Source organism: Myxocyprinus asiaticus, chromosome 12 (assembly GCF_019703515.2).
Source record: "Myxocyprinus asiaticus isolate MX2 ecotype Aquarium Trade chromosome 12, UBuf_Myxa_2, whole genome shotgun sequence".
Lineage (NCBI taxonomy): Eukaryota > Metazoa > Chordata > Actinopteri > Cypriniformes > Catostomidae > Myxocyprinus > Myxocyprinus asiaticus.
The window spans coordinates 28649889-28663441 of NC_059355.1; the positions used below are offsets into that span (position 1 = coordinate 28649889).

The 13553-nt window shown below is 40.9% G+C and overlaps 1 protein-coding gene across 1 annotated transcript in view; it reads right to left on the reverse strand.

The window, feature by feature from the left end:
• Positions 1–504: 504 nt before the first annotated feature.
• The window catches only part of LOC127449663 (inactive tyrosine-protein kinase transmembrane receptor ROR1-like), a 187987-nt gene continuing 174938 nt past the window's right edge, over positions 505–13553 (reverse strand). Inside the window, exons 6-9 of the mRNA XM_051713214.1 lie at positions 8192–8509; positions 7753–7998; positions 6443–6651; positions 505–4618 (exon numbers count right to left, since the gene is read on the reverse strand). Of these exons, the coding sequence (XP_051569174.1) occupies positions 3185–4618; positions 6443–6651; positions 7753–7998; positions 8192–8509 (2207 nt within the window). The 3' untranslated portion in view covers positions 505–3184. The remainder of the gene's footprint in view (positions 4619–6442; positions 6652–7752; positions 7999–8191; positions 8510–13553) is intronic.

Genomic DNA, 13553 nt, shown 5'->3' on the forward strand with positions numbered 1-13553 from the left:
TTTCAGTTTGTCATGATTCATATGGCAATGCTGTAGCTAGGCTTCATTAATAGCTTTTATTGTGATTTGGAAAAAAAAAAGAAGTTAATTTTAAAAGGTACACTAACTTATTGCGACCAGCCAAATCCTATTTTGGCTAGGTAAAAAAAGTTGGTTAGTGCTGATAAAGTAATAACTTAGTAATATCTGCATTCTTTGTGCCTTTATGCTCTCATGAGTCATCGGCTGGCCCAGACAAAATCAGCAGATTTTTCCCCCTATATTCTGCGCTGATTTTTGGGGAAAATCTGCGGAATTCACAAAGTGACTATTTGAGAATATTGGTACTACAAGTTTACCAATCAATACATGTAATAAGATCTAGTTGGAAACCAGAAACCAGGATGACAAATATGTTTTGAAATAAAAATAGCTTTAACAATTTATCTATTAAATGTATCTAAATAACTATTCAAATAATGACTGCTGAAGGAATGACATTGATCCAAGTTTCTTTAAGTGGATTTTATAATGTCAACACACTGTATGGTCAGGTATACAATAAAAAGACTGCAATACTGGTGTAAAATTGTGTCACAAAACCATACAAAAATAAACCATCGATTTGAACATACACTTTCCATGCATAACATCTGTTCATGAAATGTCATACATTATGAAACTGTCCACAAACTATTTCATAGGTCACAAGCAATCATGTCTTCACAAACACTGTACCCTGCATAAAAGATATAGCCTATTCTTGATTGTCTGAATTAAACAGTTGCATAGCAACAAACCACAATGAAAATGAACATGACATATATAGCTGCTTGCTAATAAAACTATATAATCTATTTCATCCATGTTTCTGTGAAAATTTGAGAGTCAAAATAAACTACAAAACTCACACTGCGAAGTAAACAAACGTCAAACAATAGCTGAAAAAAGCTGGCACATTCAGTATTACCATGGAAATCCATACGTGAAAAATGTAAAGAACTTCATTCAAAGCCATAGAGTGACACTGACCTCTAGAGGAATTTTGAGACATTACATTCTACAGGTAGTGAGTGCTATCAGGGTCTGCATCCTTTATAATTGCATTGACATAGGCCTGTGCTTTGCCAAACAGTGATCTGATAAGTTGATGACTAATTCAGATGGGAATGAAAATAATAAATGTAATTTTTATAGTTTAAACAATGTCTATTTTCAAAAAGACTGCAGGTTAAGGCACAAAATAGACTATACACAGGAACTGAATGTGTTCCTGACATGTCTGTAGGTAAGCTGTATTATGGCCTCAGGCAACATTCAATGACAAGAAATAATTATGAAAAGGTGAGGTGTTTTGTGTGTTGAAATAATTGCAGTAAAACCACAGTAACAGAACAAGACTGTCACAGAACAAAATATCTCCCACGTGTACATACTGTATGCCTAAATTATTTATAATTAAACGCAGGCACATATGGTGGTCAAAATTATAGGGACATGATAATATTTCTCTGGTTAAGGCACTGGTGATATGCTGTGGCCTCAAATAAAATTTATAAAATATTAACTAGAGATAGACCGATAATCGGTTTGACCGATATTTTTTGCCGATATTTACACTTTTCCACTTAATCGGTTATCGGTTCTTTGATATCAGGTTTACAGATAAAATTAGACACAAAAGACTTTAAATCTTAAATATTCATTAAGTGAGGGGCTTTGCACAAGTGTATATTGCAACTAAAACTAGTTATATTAATTATAATTATTCTTAGACACTTTGTGCACAAAATTACTGGTAGTTTTGTAAAGCAGTTCTCATTCAGAGATTAGTGATAAATGATTAAGTAGTTATTGTGCATAAAAGTAGAAATAAAACAATGAAATGATTGGTTATCCATATTGCTTATCGGACAGTTAAACACAAAAATAGTGAGTATCGTGTCGGTCATTAAAAACCAATATCGGCCGATCTCTAATATTAACCAAAACATTTATTTTTTTAAATATAGCAAAAATACACAATCTTGAAGGGAACTTTGACTAAAAATCACTTTTAGACCAGTTTGTTAAAGCAGTGGTTCTCAAATATTTTGCATGTTGCCCATTTCTGAGACACCCAATTTAAGTCTTGGAGTCTCCACTAATGAGCTGATGAGTTGAATCAGGTGAGTTTGATTGAGGAGACATCCAAATTTGTAGTGTTGAGGGGCCTCCAGGACAGGTTTGAGAACCACTGGGTTAAAAGAAAGTAAAGTTAGTTCTAAGAAAAGGTCTATCATCATTTGTTTGCAGATGACACTTGGCTTAATAGTTTTTCTAATGCAATGGCATTCATACATTTTTATTTGTGACTTAAGTGTCCAAAAGTGCCATTGTATGCAAAAGTTGTAAGGCATTGTTGAAAAGTTGTATTCCATAGTTCTGGAAAGTCTTCTAAAGATGTCAATGCAACATCAATAATAATACATCCAATAAAAACTTCTTGCAACAACTTGACAGAGAACAACATCTTATATAATGTCAGTCTGAAGCCTACATGGAAGCATTTAAGTCGTCAGTGAGTGAAGAAGGACAGTCTTTTAGTAACTGCATTACAGAGGCAGAAAACCAAAACGGGGCATGATTTCACTCCTTTTTATGGTGCAGTCTGTTCTGCCATACGTTAAATTTACATGAAAGACAGTTTTGACACAGCCAGCGGCATGAACCTTCACAGAGAATATGTTTCAGCTTTTATATTGTATTAAAGGGAAAGTTCACCCAAGAATAAAAATTCTGTCATCCTTTTCACCCCCATATTGTTGCAAACTTGTATGACTTTCTTTCTTCTGTGGAACACTAAAGGAGATGTTAGGCAGTATGATTGTCTCAGTCACCATTAACTTTCATTGCATCTTTTTTTCTCACAATGATACCAACATTGTGCCTAACACCAGCTTTCATGTTCCATGGAAACAATTGTGTAATATGTGTTTGGAACAGCATGAGGGTGAGAAATGACAACATTTTCATTTTTGACTGAACTATTCCTGTAATGCGATGTATTCAAGAGATGAAAAGAGTTTCCATTCTTTTCAAAGACATTTATACAAAAACATTAAAATATAAACTTTCATGTTTTGTTCAGACTATTTCATATTTACAAGGAGAAACAAAAAACATTAAAATATCAATAATTATCAATATACAGGAGAAAACTTATTCACAAATCGGCAGTGATAACAGATTCACTATACATCAGTCTGTTAGTGTCAGCCAGCAGTGCTGCCTGAGATGGGTCTATCTGCAAGGCCTTCTGTGCCATGTGTCCAAAAACTGTGCTGCCCGGCACAGCTGTCATGGGCGTCAGAGTAACGCAATGAGAAAGCAAAGGTGTGTTGGCGTCATGATTCGAGCCTGTAGATGGGACACTGGTCACATGACCTGTGCTGGTGGAGCCACTGGCACTGCTGGGTGACCGGCTTTTTGGAGGAGGACAGTGTTGCACTACCTGCGGAGGGCCCTGGGATGGAGCAAAGTGGGCGGCGGGGAATGCGGCATAGCCTGGCGGGATGGGGTATCCGTTTACAGGTATGAATCGTTGGTTTTGTGCTATGGGTGCTGCCATGAAGCCTGCGATTTGTCCTGGTTGGAGACTAGGTGGAGCTCCATAGATGTAGCCGGCGTAGCGTGGGCTGCTGAGGTTGCTGACGGGACTGGCGCTCAGGGAGGTAGTCTGGGTGGTAGCATTCCCTCCAGATGGAGTGCTGGAGCTGGCGTGGGAGGACAGGCCCTCCCAGGCCCGCAGACGGGAGTGGATGTCTTTAAATCTTGGCCGCCGAGCAGGACCCTCCTGCCAGCACTCGGTCATCAATGCGTACATGCGAGGAGGGCAGTCCTCAGGGCAGGGCAACAGCTGTCTCTTCCTCACCATCTCCATCACCTCCTGGTTGCTGAAACCGTAATAGGGCTGCAAGCCAAAGCTGAAGATCTCCCACAGAACAACACCAAATGCCCAAATGTCAGAGTCTGTGGTGAACTTTCCATAGACGATAGCCTCTAGTGGCATCCAACGAATAGGAAGTAGCGTTTTGGGCTGGACCCGGTAATAATCCGAAGAGTATATCTCTCTCGACAATCCCAGATCAGAAATTTTGACGTGAAGTTGCTCACCAACCAGGATGTTTCTTGCTGCAAGGTCTTTGTGTACAAAAAAATGGCTTGCCAGGTACTCCATTCCAGCAGCTACCTGAATGGCCAGGTGCAGGAAGTCTCCATGATCAAGGCTGGACTTAATGGTACCATCTTCATCGCTGCTACAGCCCACATCTGAATGGGGCGAGCGCATAATGAGGAACTCATGGAGGTCGCCCTGGGCCAGGAACTCAAAGAGCATGCAGATGGGCTGTTCCTGGGTCACAACGCCCAGCAGACAAACCACATTGGGGTGATGAAGTTCAGCAAGGACAGATGCTTCCTGTTGGAATTCTCCCCAATTTTGTGCGCTCGAGATGTCCTTAATTGTCTTGATGGCCACTAGTTGAGCGTGTTCCATGCCTGGCAGGTACAGGTGACCTTTGTAGATCTTACCAAAGCCACTCTCACCCAACTCCTCCATGAAACGCACTGCAGACAGAGGAAGCTCTTTGGCTTTGCTCTAGACAAGAGAAGGAAATAGTAAGGTAAGTTTGTGGGCAAATTTTGTTATTCCAGTTATCAGACCAAAAAATTCATTTGTATTTTGAAATACAATGATTGTGTTGTCAAGTAACATTTGTTCTATTTTTTCCTCCCAATACAATTTATTTTGATAATTGTGCTGCCTTGTCAAAGCCAACATACTGTTATTCTACAGACTTTTTTTTAAATCCCAAAACTAACACCAACATTTCTGACTGTAAGTCCTCCTTGAGGTTTCAAGGCAACATCAAATTTTGCAATATTAAATTAATGGCCATGTTTTAAAACAGTAATATTATGACTTGGGAAAACAGCTAGATAAGTCTTTTCTGTGATACTTAAAAAACCCAAACATCATCAAGTCAGCAGGTTGTGGAAGCTGTCTTTACTCTTTGACCAGTACTTTGATCTGAGAGTGTAAGGTCTGGTCTAGTTTAACCTTTAATCCTCTCTCACCACCCTCTGACCTTAGTTCCATTATTCTTTTCAACTTACTGCTGACCAGAATCTGAGAATGGACCATGACATCCGAATGTTATTTTTGTATTCAGTAAGACTACAGTTGTTTTGAATGAGTTCCGCTGTGAAATTGATTTATTCTTAAACAATAGAGTGTTTACAGTTAATGAGAAGGATTTGTGAGAGCTAAACCAAGAACAGACAAAACAACATCTGAAAGTTTATGTTTTGTATTCATGAAATTGCTTCTGTCAACTGAATTTGCCTTTTGTTTTTCAGCCTTTGCTAAGCATCCAAAAGGCCATACATGCTATGACCTCAAACCATTTACGACAGAGATGCATACAACTTCTATGTTTGCCCTTAAAATATTCTAATTGTCATGTACATTTATGTACTTGGCAAATGCTGTCTTACCACTTCCACGACAGAGTCACTGTGACTTTAAAAGATATAATATTTTACATTGTTTTATCTTCTAAATGCACTGTACAGACGTAAAGCAAACCTCCATATACATGCATAATATAAGAGGTATGGGCTAGACTAGACTATGGCTCATGAGAGAAGATATGAAAAGAAAAAAGATTAACAAGAGGTCACAACAACATTTAAAGGAGAAATGAAATCTTATACCGAAGACACAGGCATGACACAAAATAGGAGAGAATGCTTTCATTCAAAGAAGCAGATGTTTTGTGTTAATGTCAACTCTGCCAGAGGCAGTGGTGACCATTATATGACCTTAGTCTGAACTTTGGCCTGCAGCTGGGAAATCAGACAAGAGCTTTCACTGTGTTAGTGGTGCCACTAGGTGTGATAAATACTAGATTTGAATGGACCTACAATCTAAAAGTGTCTCTCTAAATATTACCAATGATCAAGATGAAAAGACTTGTGAGTATTTTCAAACTTTGAAAACTTCATTTGAATTTGATTCAAATGTTCAGAATGAAGCAAATATAATGAGAGCAATGTAATTATATTCAGATTCCTCCTGGCCTGGGAGAGATTGCCTCCATATGCTCATCCCTCCTTCCATCTTTCCTCCTGTTTGTGCAGCCCCCTTAACCCAACCCCATCACCCTGGAATGCACACTAATTCAAACGTTATGAGAAAGCACTCTGCTAGTTCACCAATTGATAAAGAATAGTAGAATAAAAATGAAAATAGGAAAGCTAGATTAATATATGCATCCTCTTTTCTTAAAACTGTCTTGAATATTGTATTGTGTGCCAGCCAGCCAGCCAGTCAGCCCTCCCTCCCTCGCATTACTAAGGGGAAATCCACTGAAATGCCTTCAAGGTGGGTTATTATCTATTAGCTGTCATCATGTCTAACCTTTGGTGTGTAGGCCGTGAGCATGGACATCTCCACGTTCTGGCCGCGTACAGGTTTGGGCTGGCGTGGGGCAGGTGGACGCAAGGCTTTCTGGTTGTTCCGACACACACAGATGAAGAAGAACAGCAGGGCGATGGCCAATGGTATAGCCACACTTGGTACCAGGATGTACAGGATCCCCATACTGTTGCTGCCATGCTTTGGTAAGTCTAAGCACAATCCAACATATAAAAATAGAAACTAAAGCTAACTAAAACATTACAACAGTTCTGTTTGACAATATTTGTGGTGAATATAAAGACGTTCGTATGAGAAGATGACTTAAAATCACCCACAGATTACACGAGAATGACTATGTTCAGAATGAAATAGCATACTGCTTTTTGCATACTGTGCATTAAACACTGTATACTCCCTATTATATTTAAAAATAGTATGTGAAATGCATTTTGCAATCATAAACATTTCAAAAAGTAATATTCAATGATAATATTCAATGTTGTTGACTTCATTACATTGATGTTTAATTCAATGAGTGGCCTCAAGTTATATTATTGGAACAAATTTGCACTTTATTTTCCTCCCCTTTTCTCACCAATTTGGAATGCCCAATTCCCAATGCACTCTTAGTACTCGTGGTGGCGTAGTTACTCACCTCAATCTGGGTGGCGGAGGACAAATCTCAGTTGCCTCCACGTCTGAGACCGTCAATCCGCGCATCTTATTATGTGGCTTGTTGAGCGCATTACCGCAGAGACATAGTGCGTGAGGAGGCTTCACGCTACTCTCTGCGGCATCCACACACAACTCTCCACGTGCCCCACCGAGAGCGAGAACCACATTATAGTGATCACGAGGAGGTTACCCCATGTGACTCTACTCTCCCTAGCAACTGGGCCAATTTGGCTGCTTAGGAGACCTGGCTGGAGTCTCTCAGCACACCCTGGATTCGAACTCGCGACTCCAGGGGTGGTAGTCAGCGTCTTTATTCGCTGAGCTACCCAGGCCCCATTTTGCACTTTTTGTGTAAAAATGTCATAAGTCAAGAAGGAGTCAAGAAACAGATGTTTTCAAATCAAGATTGATATGACTTGTGGTTCATTCATCACACTTGAAATGGAAGGTCAAGTATTCTGTACAGTATACTCTGTGGTATACCGCACATTTTGGCAAGTAGGTCATCTGCAAATTCTATGTGCATGTAACACTCACATAATGCACAGAGTAAAAAAACTGCAGAAGTAGTAAGAGTAGTATGATAGTATGCTATTCTGAGCATAGCCTAAGTCAATGTGAATTGTGCATCTCACCACACGGAGGGATATCGCAGAGCTCCATGCGTACACCCTCGTCCAGGGTGAAGCACCAGGGAGCATCATGCTTGTTGCCAGGGTTGCGACAGTAGGAGTGTCCCCCGTTGAGCTCCAGGTAGCGCATGGCCAGAAAGGTGTGGCTATGGGGATACTGTGAGTTCCACGGCTGACACTGACGACCAGATTTTGTCACGCTGACCGTGCCGCGATAGTCTGAACCGCTGCTGTTATAACATTTATGGCCTATAGCAAAAGAGAAAATGTTTTGAGACTTAATTAAGTTGATTTTAAAATATCTTAAAGCTGAACTGCTTAATTAAAAAAACAAAAATGTGTTACAATCTTTTCTCCTATCCTAACTTAAAATGTATAGACTGCAGGTAGAACTATTGGTAAGCAATTTGTAGGTTGACTTCCCCCAAAAGTCAAAACTTACCTTTGTTTATAGTCTCAGCCATTGGAATGCCTATTCTCATGCAGTTCACGGCCTCAGGGCTGTCTGAAGCGGCCAGGTCCTCACAGTTGGGCAGTTTGAGACGTTTAAGGATGAGGGGGTTGGAGCGAGCGATTATGTACTCTGTCTTACACAGGTCATTCTCCAGAATCTCACACTCGTCCTTGCACAAGTCCCGTGGTTTATCCATGCCAGAGCTGCGGTCACATGTCGGGAAGGCAAAGTGACAGAGGGAGGGGATAGCGAACTGGGAGCAGCGATCTGATAGGTGATTGGAGGTGCCAATCATGGTAAATGCAGCTGGAAAACATAGTGACAGTTTTTTTTTTTTTAATCATAATAACAACACCTTTGTTTTCTTCATTTATCACAATTTCATTTCTCATTTCTACTCCATTCAACTCTTTGAATGTTCTTCATCAGTAATTAAATTCAAAGTGGTCAAAAAAGGGACAATGAACATATCACATGCAAGTTGTAACTTTGGCACCAATCTGATTTGATCTAAAAATGTAGTAATTAAAAAATTTTATTTTTTTATTTTAGTGGGTGGAATGTTTTGTTGCAGTGAACAAGTATGAAGTGGTCCATGTTATGTAACAGTCTAGTTTATTCAAGGGAAAATACAACTTGCACACAAAAAACAAGTAGATGAAAATTCTATATTACTGGTAAATTGTAGTAGTTTCTCGAGAAGTGAAATTGTGTGCTTCAAAAATAAATTGACTCAAAGGCCTTGTACTGTTCAATCAGTCTTGAGAGGTAACCAAAGGTGAATGCCAAATTTTCTAAAATCTACAACTGGAAATTCCCAGAAAGCGAAGACTAATGCAAACTCAATTCTTAAGACTGGCTCAGTCCAACCCCTATGTGTACCATACTTTTAGCCAAAGAATAAATGACACAAAAATGTAAGACTTGTGTGATTAGTTTTGGCTTGATATCATTTTGAATAAAATAACACTGTTTTCCCTTGTAAGTGTTACGTGTTTGTGAGTTTTTGTTGTTCACTTTCATGTTTTCATGTGTTCATGTGTTGTTTCCTTGTCTTATATTTAGAATTTTAGTTCCATTTCATGTGACTTCCTTGTCTTGTCATGTGACCCTCATGGTTCATGTGTTCTGTTCTTATTGGTTCCTTGCTTTATTAGTCTTTTCTTATTATTGGTTCCTGTTTCATTGTTATCAGTTTTGTATTTTCATTGGTTGTCTTGTTAACTTGTTTACCCAGTCTGTGTATTTATAGTCCTCTTGTTTGCTATTGTCCTTGTCGAGTATTGAATGTAATGTTGCCTCTTTGCTCGTTCATGGTTATTCATAGTCTTAGTTTAATTAGTGATGGAAGAAACAAAGCTTTCTGAATCTTCAAGTCAATTGAACCAATTGCTTTGCAAAATGATTCACTGTTTTGAAGCGCTTGAAACGCTGATCTGCTGGTCATGGCCGTGTAAATGCAATGTGAAGACGAGTCAAAAGCAGTTACAATGACTCGGTGCATTAAAGTTCATTCACTGCCCTGCTGTGGTTGTCATATTTTTCATGGTTGTCTGCAATATCCTGGAATAAACGGATCTGAACATTTGCAGAACATGATATAAGTTGGCCTTTTTTATGATTACTGTTTTAAATAAATAAATAAATAAATAAATATGTAAATACCAAAAAAAAATATATATTTTTTATTCCAAAACAACACTTTGTTTTGTATAAACATTTTTTGTTTTCAAAATATTTATGCTTTGACAGATTGTGCTATAAACATTTAAAAAATAAATGTTATTTTAATAAGTTACAGTTGGTCTGTATGAGTCTCAAACTCACACATCTATTGCTTAAAAACACATGACGAGTAAGTTTACCAATACTCTATGCAGCATTCCTAACATTAGCAAAGTGGGTGTACTAAATAAAAAAAGAAAGTGAAGGCATGTTATCATGTACAATATGAAGATTCCAGATTCACTTCTTGAAAAACAAACGAATCACTTTAAATGTCACAATCTCTATGTCTCTCTTTAATTTCTTTCTCACAAACACAACAATTTGATTTTCTTTCCTTTGGGAACACAGCTAAAGGTGATCGACAGGGAAATTAAAATGACTGCATTAAAATCAACAACTCTTCTTTGAATCCATCTGATTTTATAAACCTAAGTATTGCTGAACTGACTTGAGATCAGTTACAGCCTACAGATCAACGCCCCCTATTGTAACCATGAAACAATTCGAAACGTTTAGAAACAGTATGATGTAACGAAGCCGCATTTGCTGAAATCATGTGACTTGGCCAATTTGATACATGCTCCAAAGCACTGGTTCGAAACAAATGATTCGTAAAGGTTTCGAAGACTTAAGGAGCAGTGTTTAGAAAGTGGCCATCACTAAGTTTAATCAAGTTTTGTCATGTCAAGTCTAGTTTAGTTATAGTTCACGTTCTATTTTGTTTTGTATTTATTGTTTTTTCACACTGGATTTAATAAACTGCACTTAGATTCCACATCTTCGTCATCTTGTCTCATCTTTGCTTGCTCCTGTCTTGCCTGCTATCTACGTTACAGTAAGTATCCTGTGTTAGATGTATGCACAAACAGATAAATAAGAAGATGGTGGTAAAGGAAGGTGAACTTTTTCTAACAAAAGACTACTGTGGCAGTAACATGGTACAGTGATGGTATCAGATGGTAATACAATGATACAGTTCAAAGAATGCCATGGTATTACTTAGAAATATCCTAAAATATCGATACATCAGTTATTGATAGGAACGTTATTTTACTTTATATGTTTTTGAGGCATCAATATATTAACATTAGCCGACATTTAAATTATACTTCTCTGGCGATGGGGGCGTGGCCGAGCGACGTCTTTGGAGAGAGAGGCTGCGAGAGGAAGAAGGGTAAGGATTGACACCTATGGGAAATTATCTCTAACAGCTGTTTGTGTTTGCAGTGAGAGCTGAGAGGGATATAAAAGAGCAGTCCAATCTGCCAGAAGGGGGAGAGAGAGACGCACGAAGCTGTGTGTGTGACTGTGTTTGACTTACTGCTGAAAAGCAGAACATTTTGTGTAGAATGCTGAAAAGTGTGTCAAATAAATGAGTTATGTTGGATATTTACCCAGCCCTCACTTCCTCCTTTATAAGAAACAAAGAAACCTGTCACAGGGGTGCCAAAACCCAGGATTAGGAGGAAGAAAATGCCATCACAGAGTCGTCATCACTGGCCGAAGTATTCAAGACCCTCACCAGCATCCACCAAGCCCAACTTCAGTCTCTGCTTGGGGTGCGTATGGAACAGGAGCAGCGGTTCCAGGTGCTCTTCCAGGCTCAAGCAGAGGACCGGCAGATGCACCAGGAGGGGTCTTAGGGGCCCTACGGCCGTACCACATGTCACGCTGATGAAGACGGGACTTCAAGATGACCCGGAGGCGTTCCTTGAGCTATTCGAGCAGACAGCTGGAAAATGGAACTGGCCCAGTGCTCATTAGGCAGCCTGCCTCATGCCGCTGTTGTCTGGGGAAGCCCAACCCATGGCCCACCAACTAACTGCATCCAACCTCTTGGTGTACGAAGATCTGAAGAAAGCCATCCTGTAACGTGTCGGCCGAAGCCCAGAGCAACAACGCCAACACTTCCACTCGATGATGCTCGGCGAGCTCGGTCATCCATTCACATTCGCTCGACAGCTCCGTGACACATGCCGAAGGTGGCTGCTGGCTGAAGATTGCGGCGCTGAAGAGGTACTCAATCTGGTGGGACTAAAACAGTTCATCGCCCGGCTACCGAAAGGGACAGCGGAGTGGGTCCAGTGCCACCGACCGGCGTCACTGGATGGGGCAGTCCAGCTGTGTATTCGGGGGCCGGCGAGCCCCTTCTTCTCTCTCTCTCTCTCTCTCTCTCTCTCTCTCTCCTCCCTCCCGCTCTCCTTCCCCTCATCCTGTCCCTGTTCCCCGGAAATGGGGAATTCCTACCCCAAAACTGGTTCCCCGGTCCCGTGGGCCGTTCTCTAACCCTCTCTGCTCTCCCCCACAGGCTGGTGAATCCACTGCCACGGGTGTGGACGTGAAGTCTGGGCTGGTCTGCTGGAGCTGCGGGGAACCTGGGCATTTCCGGGACCGATGCCCCACAATAGAGGTGGAGACATTGGTCCGGGTCCCTGATGTGCCTCAGGCCGCCCCCGATCAAGCAGGAGCGTACTGGATACCTGTGAGGATTAAGGGGGGGTACATATCAAGCCTTGGTGGATTCAGGTTGTAATCAAACCTCCATTCACCAAAGCTTGGTTCAATCCGAGGCTTTGGATACAAAGCCGGTGGGTGAAGGTAAGGTGTGTGCATGGGGATATCCAAAATTACCCTGTAGTAATGGTCACTATTCAATTTCAAAAGCATAGTGTCGAGGCTGCGGTTATTCCCGCCTCACCCATCCACTAATCTTGGGAACGAATTGGCCAGCATTTACTACCTTATTAAGGGGAATGTGTGTGGATGGGTCCTACAACAAAGTGTATCAGTATGTGGTGTATGACTCGCTGGCTGGGGAGAGGGAGCTACGTCAGCTCCACGTCAGGAGGACGTTAAGGGAAGGGGAAGTCTCTGCTTCCAATGCCCTTAGAGGATACCCTACTGGGGATTTCCCTCTGGAGCAGATGCGAGACGAGACCCTTTGGCATGCCTTTAATCAAGTGAAAGTGATTGATGGTCAACGCTTCCAGCCAGACGCTGCACTCGCATATCTGTATTTTTCAGTTATTAAGAATCGGTTGTATCGAGTGACACAGGATGCTCAGACAAAGGAGGATACAACCTTTGTTATTCCAGATGGCTCATTATAATCCAATGGTGTGTCACTTAGGGCAGGGAAAAACACTTAGACCATCTGATGGCCCGTTTCTATTGGCCGGGCATTCGCGGGGATGTTCACAGGTGGTGTGCGGCATGCCATGAATGTCAGCTGGTGAATCCCACAGCCACCCCAAAATTTTGTAAGTTTGTGCACAAAGACGCTCGAAATTGGGACAAGTGGCTCGAGCCCCTATTATCTGCAGTATGAGAGGTCCCGCAAGCCTCCACAGGGTTCTCCCCATTCAAATTATTGTACGGGCATCTACCGTGCGGTGTGCTCAACGTCCTACGGAAAAATTGGGAGGAGGGACCTTCAAACAGCAAAAACGAAATTCAATACGTTCTTGACCTCAGAGCAAAACTCCACACACTGGGGCAATTAACACAGGAGAATTTGCTCTAGGCTTAAGAACGTCTGTGTGACTGTGTTTGACGTGCTGCTGAAAAGCAGAAAATTTTGTTTAGAATGCTGAAAAGTGTGTCAAATAAAAGAGTTACGTTA